Source organism: Schistocerca gregaria, chromosome 7 (assembly GCF_023897955.1).
Source record: "Schistocerca gregaria isolate iqSchGreg1 chromosome 7, iqSchGreg1.2, whole genome shotgun sequence".
Lineage (NCBI taxonomy): Eukaryota > Metazoa > Arthropoda > Insecta > Orthoptera > Acrididae > Schistocerca > Schistocerca gregaria.
The window spans coordinates 480,231,914-480,249,096 of NC_064926.1; the positions used below are offsets into that span (position 1 = coordinate 480,231,914).

At 43.7% G+C, this 17,183-nt stretch overlaps 1 protein-coding gene across 2 annotated transcripts in view; it reads left to right on the forward strand.

Moving 5' to 3' along the window:
* The window catches only part of LOC126282260 (mitochondrial inner membrane protease subunit 1-like), a 56,488-nt gene that overhangs the window by 17,650 nt on the left and 21,655 nt on the right, over positions 1 to 17,183 (forward strand). For both annotated transcript variants that reach the window (XM_049981864.1, XM_049981863.1), the window contains exon 2: positions 14,751 to 14,948. In XM_049981864.1, coding sequence (XP_049837821.1) covers positions 14,751 to 14,948 — 198 coding nt within the window. The remainder of the gene's footprint in view (positions 1 to 14,750; positions 14,949 to 17,183) is intronic.

Below are 17,183 nucleotides of genomic sequence, written 5' to 3' on the forward strand. Positions count from 1 at the left end.
AATGCATATTTTTCTCCATGTGGAGCAACCCACTATTCATCACTTCAACTAGAAGTTTTGTCTAAATCTTCTTGTATCCTCTTGAAGTTACTCAGCAACAACACCTTCCCAAACACTATAGCATCATCAACAAACAGGCAAAGATTGCTGCTTACCCTGCCTGTCTGATCACCAATGTATATAGAGAATAAGAGTGATCCTATTGCACTTGTCTAGGCACTCTTGACGATACCGATGTCTGTGATGAATACTCACCATCAAGGACAACACTTTGTGTTCTATTATTTAAGAAGTCTTTGAGATACTCGCATATCTAGCAGCCTATTCTGTTTGCTGGTACCTTTGTTACCAACCTGCACTGAGGCACCATGTCAAATGCTTTACAGTACTCTATGAATGTGGGATCGTCCTGTTGTCCTTCATCATGGTTTACAGCATGTCATGAGGGGAAAAAGGCAAGATAAAATTCACTTGAGCAATGCTTTCTAAATCCATGCTAATCTGTGGACAGAAGATTTTCTCTGAAATTGAGAATGGGCAAATAAAGGGAGGAATGGGTGGGAATGTTTGAAATCCACCCACACAGGGTATTGTAGCAGTGCAATGGGAAAAGTTGAAAATTTGTGCCAGACTGGGACTTGAACTCAGATTTACCATTTCTGATGAGTGGATACCTTAACTGCTTCAGCCATCCAGACATGTTCTCTGACCAACTCATATTGCCAACTTCTTGCATGCTGCAAAGTGAGAATATGTTCAAGAATTCTGCAGCAAACCAATGTTAAATGGATATTGGTCTGTAAATTCACGAATATGTAGTTTACCCATCCTGAATACAGGTGTCAACTGCACTTTTTTCCAGTCACTCAAGACTTTGCACTGCATGAAAGATTTGCGATAGATACAGTCCAAGTAAGAGGCCATTATTTATTAAGGTGACCAGTTTCGACCACTGCTGTGATCATCTTCAGACCTACAAGTTGTACACAAAGCTTATAGAGGGAAACATAAAAACACACAAACACACACACAAAATTTTGAGCTTTCGCAACTGGCGGTTGCTTCGTCAGGAAAGAGGGAAGGAGAGGGAAAGATGAAAGGATGAGGGTTTTAAGGGAGAGGGTAAGGAGTCATTCCAATCCCAGGAGCGGAAAGACTTACTTTAGGGGGAAAAAAAGGATAGGTATACACTCGCTCGCGCGCGCGCGCGCGCGCACACACACACACAAACACACACACACACACATATATATATATATATATATATATATATATATATATATATATATATATATATATATACACAAGCAGACATTTAAAGGCAAAGAGTTTGGGCAGAGATGTCAGTCGAGGCGGAAGTGCAGAGGCAAAGATGATGTTGAATGACAGGTGAGGTATGAGTGGCGGCGACTTGAAATTAGCGGAGATTGAGGCCTGGTGGATAACGGGAAGAGAGGATATATTGAAGGGCAAGTTCCCATCTCCGGAGTTCGGATAGGTTGTTGTTGTGGGAATTATCCAGATAACCCGGACGGTGTAACACTGTGCCAAGATGTGCTGGCCTTGCACAAAGACGTGTTTAGCCACAGGGTGATCCTGATTACCAACATACACTGTCTGCTTGTGTCCATTCATGCGAATGGACAGTTTGTTGCTGGTCATTCCTACATAGAAAGCATCACAGTGTAGGCAGGTCAGTTGGTAAATCACATGGGTGCTTTCACACGTGGCTCTGCCTTTGATCGTGTACACCTGCTGGGTTACAGGACTGGAGTAGGTGGTGGTGGTGGGAGGGTGCATGGGACAGGTTTTACACCCGGGGCGGTTACAAGGGTAGGAGCCAGAGGGTAGGGAAGGTGGTTTAGGGATTTCATAGGGATGAACCAAGAGGTTACGTAGCATCTGACAGTGGATGCGATCTGGCCCAGGAGCCATATCAGGGCAAGTGGCTAGGGCACTTTGGAATTCCCACTCACTGAACAGAGCATTGTACTATTCAGGATGGCACGTGCGAAATGAAAGGCTCTGACGTTCCAACCGCTCTGCCAGAGAGCGGAAGGCCAGTGGGTAATTCACAGAAGTGGAACTCTTATCGAAATGTTGTGCCAAGAGGTTTGCAATTGTGTCAGAGTTGGTGCAGACTGCTCCATTCAGTGAAAGTGCAGGTATGCTGATGGGGGTCCGATATCCATGAGTCACCTAATCTTGGCCCAAACCTACGATGGAGAGGTATGAAGGACATACCTTTCCCAGCACGCCTGCTTGCGTTGGCGAATGAAGCGGCGGGCTCGTGCACGGAGCTGTTTAAAGTCAATGAGGAGTGCCCATGAGGGATGCTGCTTGTGACGCGGGAGTGCCTGCCTGCGATCTTTTGCAAGTTGTAGCCCCCCATAGTTCCAAGTTCAGGAGAATGAGGTACCGCAAGGATCTGTCTTAAGTGTCTGCCTCTTTTTAATTGCAATTAATGGGCTCGCTGTGGTGGTGGGAATGTCTGTCTCAGCTTCCTTGTATGCTGACGACTTCTGCCTATACTTCAGCTCCACTATCATTGCTGCTGCTGAACGGCAGCTGCAGGGTGCTATCTGCAAGGCATAGTCTTGGGCTGTAGCACATGGCTTCCAGTTTTCGGCTGCCAATACCTGCATTATGCGTTTCTGCTGGTGACAGACTGTTCACCCTGAGCCACGGTTTTATCTTTATGGCGAGCCTCTTGCTGTGGTGGAGACGCATCAGTTTTTGGGACTGGTTTTTGATACCCAATTGACTTGGCTCCCTCATATTCGGCAGCTTAAACAGACATGCTGGCGGCATCTTAACAGTCTTCGTTGCTTGAGTCACACCAGCTGGGGTGCTGATTGGTCTACCCTTCTACAGCTGAATCAGGCGTTGATTCAGTCATGTCTAGATTATGGGAGCTTGCCTTTTGGTTCGACATCCACTTCTGCATTTTGGTTGCTGGACCCCATCCTTCACAGTGGGATCCGACTCACCACTGGAGCTTTTTGGACAATCCCTGTCAACAGCATACTTGTGGAGGCAGGTGTCCCTCCATTGCGGTTCCGGCACCAACGATTACTGGCTGCTTATGCTACACACCTTTGTAGCTTGCCCGGGCATCCCAATTATTGTCTCCTGTTCCCGTCCATCTTCCGGAACAGCGACTCAGGTCAGGGTGTATGATCGCGGTTCACATCAGAGCTCTTCTCATTGGGCTTGAGGTTTTCCTTCTTCCACCTCTTTTCTGGGCCCCTCTATGTATACCCCTGTGGTGTGTGCCCCACCCATGCCTTCGGCTCGATTTGGGACAGGGCCCGAAGGACTTGCTCCCTCCTGAGGCCCTCTGCTGCCGCTATCTTTCAATCCTTGCCGCATTTCAAGGCTCTGATGTTGTCTGCACTGACGGTTCAATGGTTGCTGGTCATGTTGGTTATGCTCTTACTCAAGGGGATCATTATGAACCACACTCGTTGCCAGCTGGCTCCAGTATTTTCACTGCCGAGCTGGTCGCCATCTTTCGCGCCCTAGAGTATATCTGCTCTTGCTCAGGTGAGTCCTTTGTTATATGTAATGACTCCCTGAGCAGTTTACAAGCTATCAGCCACTATTTCTTTCGCTCTTGCCTGGTGATGGCTGTCCAGGAGTCCCGCCATACTCTTGCCCGTTGCGGCCGCTCTATGGCCTGTGTGTGGACCCCGGGTCATGTTGGCATCCCGAGAAATGAATGTGTTGACACGCTGGCCAAACAGGCTATCGGTGCACTAGCCTTGTAGATTGGCCTTTCGGATAGTGACCTCAGGTTAGATCTGCGGCAGTAGGTACTTCGCCCCTGGGGTGAAGAATGGCGCATCCTTCCTTCACCCAACAAACTTTGGGCCATCAAGGAGGCTACGGGTGCATGGTGTTCCTCCTTGCAGGTCTCTTGCAAGGACTCTGTTGTCCTCTGCCGGTTGCGCATTGGCCACACCTGCATGACACACAGCTATTTATTGTGCCGCGAGGACCCACCTTTATGTCGCCGTGGGTCAGCTTTGACGGTGGTCATCATCTTGTTGGACTGCCTGCTTTTAACTCCGTTGAGGGATACGTTTGCTCTGCCTGATACGCTTCCTGCACTTTTATCAGATGACATTGCAATGGTGGATTTAGTTTTGAGTTTTATTCATGCACAAGGGGTTTTTATTGCTTGATCTAAGTGTTTGTCCTTTTGTGTTGAGTCTGGCCTTTGGCCTACGATTTTAGACTGGCGTTTTTAGTGCGTTTCTTGGTGGTTGGCGTTTCCTTTTTTGTTTCTATGGTCAGCCAACCACTATTGCCCGTGGTGTGATTTTAATTTCTTTTTAATGGTCTCTGTCTATGTCTTTCTTGTCCTGTGTCGTCTCTTGTCATCTCCGTTGTTTGTTTTTATTCTTTGTGGGTGTTTCAAGTTCATAGAACTAGGGACCGATGGCCCTAGTAGTCTGGTCCCTTAAATCCCACAAACCAACCAACCAACCAACCAACCTTCCTTCCTATCCAAGGTCTTAAAACAGCTTATGAGGTGGCACTCATCTTGGATCTGCTTGATTAAATGCTGGTGAGTGCTATCTGCAGAGTTCAATAAGGCACACCAGTTTTAGGGGCTATACACAATGTTCAGTTAGAAGACTTATTCGTAAGTAATTCATTGGTGCCAGTGATTTAAATACGTGTAATGTGGTTAACACAGTGTAAGCATCTCCTTAGATATTTGGGGCTATTAGTGCGTGTGTTTGTTGTGCTTTTGACTCAGAAATAAGTGGCTTGAATCTTACTGGTGGAAGAAAGGGGAAGAAAATGATCATGTAGTAGCTGTACTACTGTCATGGGTTAAATTCCAGAATTACCCAGACCATATCGTTAAGTGGGGGCATCTAACACTGTTCTTGGTTTTATTTTTGGTGTAGGGAGACAATAAGCTATTCTTACCTCTTCATACTTTTGAGATGAGATGTGTAAGTTATATCTTATACTGGGATTCATTTTTTCGTTTGTTTTTTGTCATTATCAACACAAATAGGACTCTATACTGCTCCCTCACTACATTTAACTTCAAGATAGTTGAGTTGTAGGTTGATAAGACATCAATTTGCATCTGGGCAAGTCACACGAGCAATTAAAGCTGTATCAGTAACAGTTTGAAACAATGGGTATCTGCAGTCTTCCCTGTTTTAATGGCCACCCAATGTCTGTCACTGCCTACAAAAATGATAGCCTTCAGAAATCTTCAGCTTTCTATTCCAACAAGTGACGCATAGTAAAATAATGTCCACAATTTTCCGGTATTATTTGTAAAAGTACAGAAACCAGTTTTTCTTCACCTCCTCATTGGAATTCGTGTATCTATGAGCTGTGGTCTTTGTTATATACAGATTTTGTTGCAATGAGTTGGTTATTTTGGCTCAAAATGTAGTTTACTTTTACAAGTAGTGCAATATGTTAAATATTTCATATTTCATGCTTTACCTGTGTATTCTTCATGGCGTAACTTTTCTCCCAAAACAGTTTTTAGACGATCTGGAATTTAACATATTGCATTAAAGTATTCATAATGTTACTCTTCATTTTATGATATTTACCAGCAGTGTTGCACAGTTAGCTGCAATATTAAAAACACAACCTAATTGTTTTACCGCCAGGTTTGAGCGACTAACCATGCAACTACAAAAAAAAAAAAGCATTATCTTTTTCCCTCCTACAACTTTAAACTGTGTATTCTTCATGGCGTAACTTTTCTCCCAAAACAGTTTTTAGACGATCTGGAATTTAACATATTGCATTAAAGTATTCATAATGTTACTCTTCATTTTATGATATTTACCAGCAGTGTTGCACAGTTAGCTGCAATATTAAAAACACAGCCTAATTGTTTTACCGCCAGGTTTGAGCGACTAACCATGCAACTACAAAAAAAAAAAAAAAAAAAGCATTATCTTTTTCCCTCCTACAACTTTAAACATTTTATTTTATTTGGTTATTTATTTTTATTCCATTTGGAGATATGCAATCATGAAATATGCCATTACCTACATTATGCAAAAAAGAAGAAAAGAAAATCAGATATTATTTGTTTATTCATCCACTGCTCATCTTACAATATGTTAGAGATAGCAGTGTATTAAACAGGTAAAACAGAATTAAAAGGTGACAAACATGCAGGTGAAGAATTACAGTTGTTGTTAGTTCCAAAGCAAAGTTACAGCCTTCAGTAGTTGCTGCACACCTCTAAGTCTCCATTACTTTGTCTGGGTTCCCATTCCCCTGGGATAACAAGTGAGCATCCCATGAAATGTTGAAAGAAGATACACCAGATGATGATGATGATGATAACAACAGTAGCATATGCAGCATACAAATTTTATTTCAGTTTACAAAGACTGATATGTGGGAGAAATTTGCCTAGAAAGATACAGGTAAGCATGACTCGGGGGGGAGCTTCCCAATGGCTGTTACGTTGAATATACATTATGTATCAGAAATGGAAGAAGTATATAGAGGGTTGAGACAATGGCTATGTACCTGAGGGCAATATTATGGAGATGGAAGAGGACATAGATGAAGCTGAAATGGGAGATACGGTACTGCCTGAAGAGCTTGACAGAGCACTGAAAGACCTACGTCAAAACAAGGCCCCGGGAGTAGACAACGTTCCATTAGAGGTATTGATAGCCTTGGGAGAGCCAGCCATGACAAACTTTACCATCTGGTAAGCAAGGTGTATGAGACGGGCGAAATACCCTCAGACATAATTCCAGTCCCAAAGAAAGCAGGTGTTGACAGGTGTGAAAATTACCAAACTATCAGTTTAATAAGTCACAGCTGTAAACTACTAACACAAATTCTTTACAGATGAGTGGAAACACTGTTAGAAGCCGACCTCGGGGAAGATCATTTTGAATTCCCTAGAAATGTTGGAACACACGAGGCAATACTGACCCTTCACCTTATCTTAGAAGATAGATTAAGGAAAGGTAAACCTACATTACTGGCATTTGTAGACTTAGAGAAAGCTTTTGACAATGTTGACTGGAATACTCTCAAATTCTGAATGTGGCGGGGGTCAAATACAGGGAGCAAAAGGTTATTTACTTTGTACAGAAACCAGATGGCAGTTATAAGAGTCAAGGGGCATGAAAAGGAAGCAGTGGTTCGGAAGGGGGTGAGACGGCGTTTTAGCCTATCCCCGATGTTATTATTTAATCTATATATTGAAAAAGCAGTAAAGGAAACAAAAGGAAAAATTTGGAGTAGGAATTGAAATCCATGGAGAATAAATAAAAATTTTGAGGTTTGGCGATGACGTAGTAATTCTGTCAGAGACAGCAAAGGACCTGGAAGAGCATTTAAATGGAATGGACAGTGTCTTGAAAGAAGGATATAAGATGACCATCAACAAAAGCAAAATGAGGATAATGGAATGTAGTCGAATTAAATCAGGTGACACTGAGGGAATTAATTCAGGAAATAAGACACATAAAGTATTAGATGAATTTTGCTATTTGGGAGCAAAATAACTGATGACGGTTGAAGTAGAGAGATTATAAAATGTAGACTGGCAATGGCAAGGTGGCAAGGAAAGCGTTTCTGAAGAAGAGAAATGTGTTAACATCGAGTGTAGATGTAAGTGCCAACAAGCCCGTTCTGAAAGTATCTGTATGGAGTGCAGCCATGTATGGAAGTGAAATGTGGACAGTAAATAGTTTAGACGAGAAGAGAATAGAAGCCTGTGAAATATGGTGCTGCAGAAGAATGCTGAAGACTAGATGGGTAAGTCACATAACTAATGAGGAGGTACTGATTAGAATTAGGGAGAAGAGGAATTTGTGACACAACTTGACGAGAAGAAGGGCTCGGTTGGTAGAACATGTTTTAAGGCATCAAAGGATCACCATTTTAGTATTGGAGGGCAGCATGGAGGATAAAAATCGTAGGGTGACCAAGAGATGAATACACTAAGGAGACCCCGCCCCCTGCTGGCCTGGGGGTTAGAATAGGCCCAAGGTATTCCTGCCTGTCGTAAGAGGCGACTAAAAGGAGTCTCGCACCTTTCGGCCTTCATGTGATGGTTCCCTGTAGGGTTGATAACTATTTTTCAAATGTTTCCCAAAGAGCGAGCCAATTGGGGATGGGCACATTACATAGTGCATTGCGCCCATCGTGCATTGAGATCTTTAGCCCACTTTCTCGTCATGGCATTGAGTCACACTCATCCTCCATCTCTTGAGCAAGGACACCTTTCTGGGTGCGTTTTCCCCCACCCACTATGCAGTGTCATTTTCTGCACCAACAAAGACCAAGGAATTCTTTGCACCTCATATGAGCACAGTAGCCAGTCCGTTGTGGTGGGGCCACCATGTACCCTGTTGGTTGTAGCCCCCTGACTACACAGGGATCGCTCTGCTGGTGACTGCACCATTAAATCCCCATGTATGACAAGGAGTAGATGCCCATCACCCTGGGGCATCGGGACTCCTGGCAATGATCATCCTGCTAGGTGACCTTTGCTGCAGTTGGGTGGTGCCCGTGGGGTGGGTCCCTGGTTGGAGTGGGTGGCATCAGGCCGGATAATGCGCGATGAAGTGTACCACATCTTCACGTACTGATGATCTAACGCCAGCAGTCTCTAAGCATTCAACGTCTCAGTTCAATGCTAGGAAGTATGATCCAAAATAAGGAAGTATGATCCTAAATCATTCCCCTTCCTGTACGCACCATGGGAGGAACGCCAGGCTAAGGATTGCAGCAAACCTTATTCGCCCGGTTACCTCGTATGTATGAGAGCTGATAGGGACTCCTTTGTCTTAATGAAGCCTCTGTTTTTTGTTGAGCATTTAGAGGACAAGTTTGGGGAGGTGGAAGGCGTGTCCAAAATGCAGTCAGGCTCAGTCTTAATAAAAAACGGCATCCTCTGGAGGGGTGGGGGGGGGGGGTGGTTCTGTTACCATCACGCTTCATAAGAGTTTAATCCTTTTGTGGGCAAAATTATTGAGCAGTTTTTTTTTAATGAATGGAGAGCAGATAGCTGATAGTGGTTAACAGATAGGTATATTTATCATACAGAATATCAAATTTGCTCCAACTGTGAAAGTGAGGTCACACAACAAGGTGGGAAGTATTCTTCCCACTGCCCTTCCTTGGAGTTAAATGACAAAAACAACTTTTTCAACATATGTCATATTTATTTGATAAATTTACTTCTCTTGTTACAATGATTGTCCACAATTATTTGCCATGAAATTTTGTTAAACATGGATCTATGCAAAGTGGTATTTGACAATATGTACAAACACAGCGAGTGCTCTTTTCCGTAGCTTTGGTACTACAATGACGTACTACAATGACGGCACGTCCAGTAGGTTTCTCCTAAAATGGGTTGATGCTCCCCTGCAGCCAAATGACGAAAATCTTCAGGTCCTTTACCCATTTTTGCCAGAAAGACAGGTTTTTGCCCACACCTTTTTTGGGATGAGAAGCCAGCAATCAATTGTCTGGCTAGATGGAACCGGTATGTGAGCTGATCATGCTGTCCACTTTCTCTTTTACTTATTTTCCACAGGATAAAACTGTTCAGTGCAGCAACGTCCACCAGGAAATAAAATATTCTCTGCCACCATTTTACAGAATGTCTGCCAGTAGCATACCTTTCTCGTAATTGATCAAACTTATCTACACCACACATTATTTTTTTGTATTCCGCCACAACTTCAGGACAAGAAATCTCTGTATTAGTACCATCCATGTTTTTTCTTTTCACTGTGGCTGTTTCTCATGGGTCATGAATTGTGGACAGGAAAGTGACTGGATAGTTATCCATCCATTTTACTGCAGAAATGGCTCCTTTTTTTCAGACTGGAATTCTCCTCGTTCCAATCTTATGTTTTCCTTCATAAATTTGGGTAAATCAAAAGTATTTACCTTATACTATAGCATTGAGAAAAAAAATTACAAAATGCCAAGCAAACAGCTCTGAAAGGCTCCTCTACAGAGCAACACTCAGCTATACAATACCTCTGCGCGAAGGTACAGCAAAAACGGCGGGAACTTCTGATTGGAAGTAGTACCCTATACTGTTTACTAGGTGGTAGCACCATACAGAGGTGGGGACTGTGAATCCCACGGGACTAGGAGTGAGTTCATTGTAGTGGGAAGCATGTTTCCCACAGCTCACGAAAGGGTTAACTATGGTCCAGGGTATCATATTCCACAGGGACTTTCTTTTGCAGTCTGATGACAAGCTGCCCGCCAACTTAGAGCAGCGAGGAGTTTTATTTTGTCCGGCGCGTCCGAAGGATAATCAGGTTGCCACCTGTGCCTTCATCTTGGCCTTAGAGGGTGACACATTACCCAAGAAGGTCAAGGTTATGGTCTACCGCTGGGATGTCAAGCCATATATCCCTCCCCCAATGCGGTGCTTTAAGTGCTGGAAGTTCAGCCATATGTCTTCCTGCTGTACTTCCAGCATCACATGTTGCGATTGTAGATGTCCATATCACCCCAATACTCTATATGTCCCACCTCCCATATATGGCAACTGCGGAGAGCATCATTCCCCTTGCTCACTAGGCTGCAGGATTTTACAGCGAGAAAGGGAAATCGTGGAATAAAAGACTCTGAACCGACTGACCTACACTGAGGCCAAGAGGAAATTTGAGCACCTAAATCCTATGGCTATAACCTAGTCTTATGCTGCTGCTATGAGAATAGTTGGAGCCTTAACAGTTCCATGAATTCCAGTCGGCTCTGAGAACTGGAAGACTGCACCTGTCCCCTTGATGGTGGGGGGCACTTCACTCCCTGTTGCTCCCACACCACCTACCTCAGGAGCACTGTCCCCCCAACTATCAGGGACACCAGTCCCCACTTCTCAGATGGAGAAGCGCAAGTCTTCTTTGGCTCCTCTCATGAAGAAGGGGTCCCTTGGTCACTCCGATCACAGGTTTCTGCTGGGAAAGATGACAGCTGCTAGTGGCTGAAGTGCCCAAATGCAGCTGGTTGTAGGACTTCACAATCATCCTCAGTCCTGGAGACTGAATCAGTGGAAAATGCAATCCCTCATTCTCTAGGGTGCTCCCGGTGAAAGACAGTCCCATGGTGGTCACAAGAAGTCACTGAGGCAATTAAGAGCATTGGCGAGCTCTACAGCGACATAAGTGGCACCCTTCACTAGAGTGCCTAATTGCCTTAAAGGCTCCATGCCCGCATTCACCTGGTTACAAACTGACTGAAACAGGAGTGTGTTCACCTGCTTACAAACTGACTGAAACAGGAGTGTTGGGAGAGGTACATGTTGACCATTGGGTGCCATACATCACCTTCCTAAATCTGGACGAAGCACTTTGCTGAGAACTATGCTCGAGCCTCTGTGTTGTAGAACTACACCCCCCTCCCCCGCCTTTTGCACCCTCAAACGGTGGATGGAAAGGAAAGTCCTCTTGTTCACTACATGTCACAGTGAACTCTAGAATGCCGCATTCACAGAGTGGGAGCTGCTCAGTGCCCTTGCACATTGCCCTGACACAGCTTCTGGACCGGATTGGTGCACAGTCAGATGATTAAATATCTCTTGTTTGACTACAAGTGCCATCTCCTCGTTATCTTCAGCCGAATCTGATGTGATGGAAGTCTTTCCATCACAATGGTGGGAGAGAGCATCACAATGGTGGGAGAGAGCCATCATTGTGGTGCTAAAACCCGGTAAAAGTCAGCTTGATGTGGATAGTCATCAGCCCATCAGTCTCAACAACATTCTCTGTAAGCTCCCGGAACGTATGGTGTGTCAGTGGTTGGGTTGGGTTGGGTTGGGTTGGGTTCTGGAGTCTCATGCCCTACTGGCTCCACATCAGGGCGGCTTCCACCAGGGTTGCTCTACCGCTGATAATCTTGTGTCCCTCAAGTCTGCTATCCAAACAGCATTTTCCAGATGCCAACACCTGGTTGCCGACTTTTTGACTCACATAAGGCATACAACATGACTTGGTAACATAATATCCTTGCCACATTGTATGAGTGGGGTCTCAGAGGCCTACTCCTGATTTTTAACCAAAACTTCCTGTCACCCCGCACTTTGTGTTGAAGTTGGTGCCTCCAATAGTCCTCCCCCCCCCCCCCCCCCCCCATTCAGGAAAATAGTGTTTCTCAGGGGTCTGTATTGAGTGATCTGTTACTTTTAGTGGCCATTAACGGCCTAGCAGCAGCTGTAGGGACGTCGGTCTCCCCTTCTCTGTATGCGGATAGCTTCTGAATTTCGTATTGCTCTTCCAGTACTGGTGTAGTTGAGTAGCACCTACAGGCAGCCATTCACAAGGCACAGTCGTGGGCTGTAGCCCACAGCTCCCAGTTTTCAGCTGCAAAGTCGTGTCTCATGCACTTGTCGGTATCGTACCGTTCATCCAGAACCTGACCTTTATTGTAATGATGATCCACTCACTGTAGTGGAGACGTATTGATTCTTAGAACTGATTTTCGACACCTGATTGACTTGGCTACCTCACCTTCGTCAGCTTTAGCAGGAATGCTGGCAGCACGTCAATGCTCTCCACTGCCTGAGCAACACCACTGGGGTGCAGATCGCTCTAAGCTGCTATAGCTTTATGGAGCCCTTGTACAATCCTGCCTTGACTATGGGAGTTTGGTTTACAGTTTGGCGGCATCCTCAGCGTTGCGTTTACTTGACCCAATGCACCACTGTGGCATTCGCCTAGCAACAGGAGCTTTTAGAAGTCCAGTGGAGGCCGGAGTCCCTCCATTGCGGATCCGACATGCACACATCTGTAGTTCTCCTGAGCATTCGAATTACAGTCTCATTTTCCCACCTGCTACAGTCCATGTCCAGCATTGGCGGCCCAGGTCATGGCTCATGATTGCGCTTCATGTGCGATCCCTTCTCTCTGAACTGGAGTCCTTCCCTTTACTACCTCTACTTGATGTCCATTCACGTACACCTCCATGGTGTACTCCTCGGCCGAAGCCTTTGCATGGCCCTAAGGACTTCGTTAACCGCCCGTTCACTGCTGTCACTTCCTCTCGATTCTTGACGTGTTCTGGGGCTCTGAAGTTGTTTACACCAACAGCTCGGTGGCTGCTGGTAATGTTGGTTTCACCTATGTACACAGAAGCCATAATGAACAGCATTCCTTGCCCACTGGCTGCAGTGTATTCATTGCAGAGCTTGTGGCCATATCTCGTGCACTTCAGGACATCCGTTCCTGTTCTGGTGTGTCATTTCTTTTCTGTTCGGACTCCCTGAGCAGCTTACAAGCTGTCAACCAGTGCTACGCTTGCCATCCTTCAGTAGTGAACATCCATGAGTCCATCTCTGCCCTGGAACAGTCCAGTCGTTCAGTGGTGTTTGTGTGGACCCTAGGATACATCGGAATACCAGGCAACGAACTTGCTGACAAGCTGGCGAAACAGACTATGTGGAAACTGCTCCTGGCGATGGGCATCTCTGAAACTGACCTGCGTTCTGTCTTACACTACAAGGTTTTTCGGCTTTGGGAAACAGAGTGGCAAACAGTATGCACAACAAACTGTTAAGGAGACTGTGAATGTGTGAAAGTCTTCTGTGCAGGCTTCTCGCAGGGAATCAGTTGTCCTTTGTCGGCTCCTTATTGGCCATACGTGGCTCACACATGGTTACCTCCTCCGTCGTGAGGACCCATCTCAGAGTCTCTGTGGTTCCCAAATGACAGTTGTCCACCTCTTGATGGACTGCCCACTTTTAGCCACTCTGCGATGGACCTTTAACTTTCTCAGCACCCTACCATCAGTGTTGAGTGAGAATCACTCAGTAGCAGCTTTAGTTTAACGTTTTATTCAGAGTGGCTGGCTTCTCCTTTTTAATCTCATGGTTAGTCAGCCATGTTAATCTGCTCTCTTGTTTTTAGTCTCTTCTCCCTGTTTCTTGTGTGTGTCTGTGGCTTTCTTGACCTGTTTAGCCCATTGTAGTGTTTGTTGTCCTTCTGTCATTCTTCTGGTTCTTCCTTTCTCATGTTATTGTGGCATACATCTTCTTTGTTTTCTTCTTTCCCTTGGGTAATTGTTCTACTGGGAACAAGGGACCAATGACCTTGCATTGTGGTCCCTCTCCCCCCCCCCTCCTTTTTTCAACACACCAACCAACCAAGCACTAAGCCGACTCGGAAGGATGTGGGTTGCAGTACGTACTTCGAGATGAAGAAGCTTGCACAGGATAGAGTAGCATAGAGAGCATCAAACCAGTCTCTGGACTGAACACAACAATAACAATAACAACAACAACAACGTCAGACATGGAGTGGTGAAATATATTTCTTGGTAGACAGTCCAAATGGGAATATGTAAGAAGTTAACAGATAGTCTGTTGGTTCAGTGTTCAGTGTTCTTATGTTCTGTAACATTTTAATAATTCAGAATAAGGATATTAAATTCTGAGAACTATGCCCCACCTTTCATTTATTTTCAGGTGAGGGGTTGATTGTCCTTATTATTTTGTAAATTAGTGTTAATGTAATATATTTGTTTAACTGTCCCATTCATCCTAAACATGATGTTCTTTAGCATTCAAGAGAATTCATAGATGACAAAAAGTAGAAATATTCTGTAAAGTTGTTTTGTTGGTATCTGCTTTAGCATTAATAAGACAACAGGAGCTCTGTACTGAAGTGAATAATATAAAAAGACCTGTAAAGCAATGAAATGTTTGTTTTTATTAATATTGGTATGCTCTTTATGATGATAATTGTTTATGGTTAAAGTGTTCAGGACCTTCAATGGAACCAACTATTTTCTCCAACAATATTCTGCTTTCTGAACATATAACACCAAGGCTACAACAGATCAAGAAAGGAGACATTGTTATATCAAGGTCGCCAACAAATCCAAGACAGCATATTTGTAAAAGAGTAACTGGCCTTCCTGGGGACAGGAAGCTGATGGGATTTTCATGTAAAGTGGTATGTTTCATAGTCATGCATTTTTTAATATTTTGTTGCAGAATCCTTCACTTTGTTTTAATAGATTCATTCAGATAAAACTGCAAGTACCTTGCTTTCCTATCAATTATTTTGTAAGTGTGTTGTCATTATTGTCAAGTTTTATACTCTGCTGTAGGCTCTTAGAAACTTATGTCTACTGTGATGATTAAAATAGACAGTGGAAGTCATCACTTACTTGAAATGTGGAACATGTAAGGGGGAACAGGGAACATGTTGTCTTTCTGCACTAATGTTTAAGTGTAACAGACATAAATGGAAAATATGATAGCCCAGTGCAAGCAGTGCTACATCCAAGTAAATTATTAGTTAAAAATTAAGTGTCTTGTTTTGCAGTTCACAATTTTATGCAGTAGATGTAGAAATGACTGCATTACTTTCTTAATTTAGCAATGGGGAGGCATTTACTGATAAATGATTTCTGTTTACAGATAAAAGCTTGCCGTAACAATGAAGTGTAACTTGTACGTTTGAATGTATTCACTTCTTTCAGCTTTTGTAAAGACTCTGCATTGTTAGATGCACAGAAGAGAGACTGGCCTTCAGTCCTATTGCACAAGTGTATGCAATGCTTTAGACAAGATGTTGAATTTTACTTTGAGAATACTGAGGCTGACAACAGAGTGCCAAGTGAGTGGGGGAGTGACTGGGGGAGGAACAGAAATTGTGAGTTAATGCAGAAATGAGGGCTGGATTAACAATGACAAATGACAGACAGTTTGTGTAGATAATGTTTACAGGATGCCAAGTGAGATCTGAGCAGGAGGGAGTATTTGGTTATGTCACAGATGATAAACAGAACGAAAATAATGTGTGTGTTTATTGTAGTTTCAGTTTACAATGGGACCCTTGAAGAAAGAATGAAGTTTCACCAAGTACCAGTCTGATGGGTAACAGGGGTGAATGTCCAAAATATTTGATAGAAAGAATTATATTTCTGGGGCAAAAGTGGAACAATAGAGAAAGACAGGGACAGTAGTAGTGGGAAGACGCCTGTTCATTACTGTTGGTCGGCTCTGCAGTCCTTGTAGAATCTTGGCCTGCTTTCCCCAGCCTCCATCCATTGCTTTCCTTCTCCAATTCCTGATTCCCATTGCTCTGTGGTCATCTTTCATATCTTCAAGATACCTTTTCCTGGGTCTTCCTCTTCTTCTCCTCTCAGACTTTCCTGTGGGCACTTACATAACATTCCAAGTACCTGGCATTTTCTGTCAATGACCAGCACTTCTTGTTCCTCCTCCCTTCACCTTCTCTACAATATTAATCTGTCCAAAAAGAGTCTGTAGTTCTGTGTTCCTCCTTATTCTTCAGCTTCCTTCCAATCTCGTTGCCCCAAATATCTTTCTCAAAATCTTCCTTTCCCATCTTGTATATTTTGATCTTTATATTCTTGCTAACATCTCTTGGCTTGAATATATTTTGCAAAAAATAATAGCATCCATTTCTACTTTGTATGCTTTCTTGAACTTCTACAACTGTCCTGTTGTCTTCTGGTATTATTGACCCTAGGTATTGAAACGCTTCTGCTCTTTGATATTATTTCCCTTTTATTTTTCATGAGGTCTCTGCTCCATCCCTACCAGGATTTATCATCATCATATACATTGTTTTGCCTATATTTGCTTTCAGTACTGATTTCCATGCCACTCCTCCTAATTCAGCATAATTATCGTTCAGAACTGTGACATGGCTTGCAGTTAATGCTACATCATCAGAGCACAGCACCACCTGAATGTGCTGGGTGGATATTGTTCCTTCTGGGTTTTCGACATTTGCCAAATTATCTTCTCTTAGTACTAAGTTTAAAAGTAGCACAGAGACCACATCACCGTGCTTGAGACCCCTTCATACATGGAACTGTCGTGATAACTCTAAATCTATTCTGACCACGCAAACTGTTGCTTTCATTGTCGTTTCTGTCAGCCTCACTAATTTTAGTAGGATTCCAGAATGTATCAAGCTTTTTAGAATGTTATCCCTTTCTAAACTTTAGTATGCTTGTCTAAAATCAATGTACAACTAATGCAGTTGCTTGTCATATTCATAAAATTTCTCTAGCACTTGCCTCATTAAAAATATTTGGTCCAGTGTAGGCGTGTTTCTCCTAACTCCTGCTTAATAATCTCCCAGCATCTTAGTCAAGAGACTAAAATCTTTCCAAACAATTTACATGTTGTTTGCAAGACAGTAATCCAA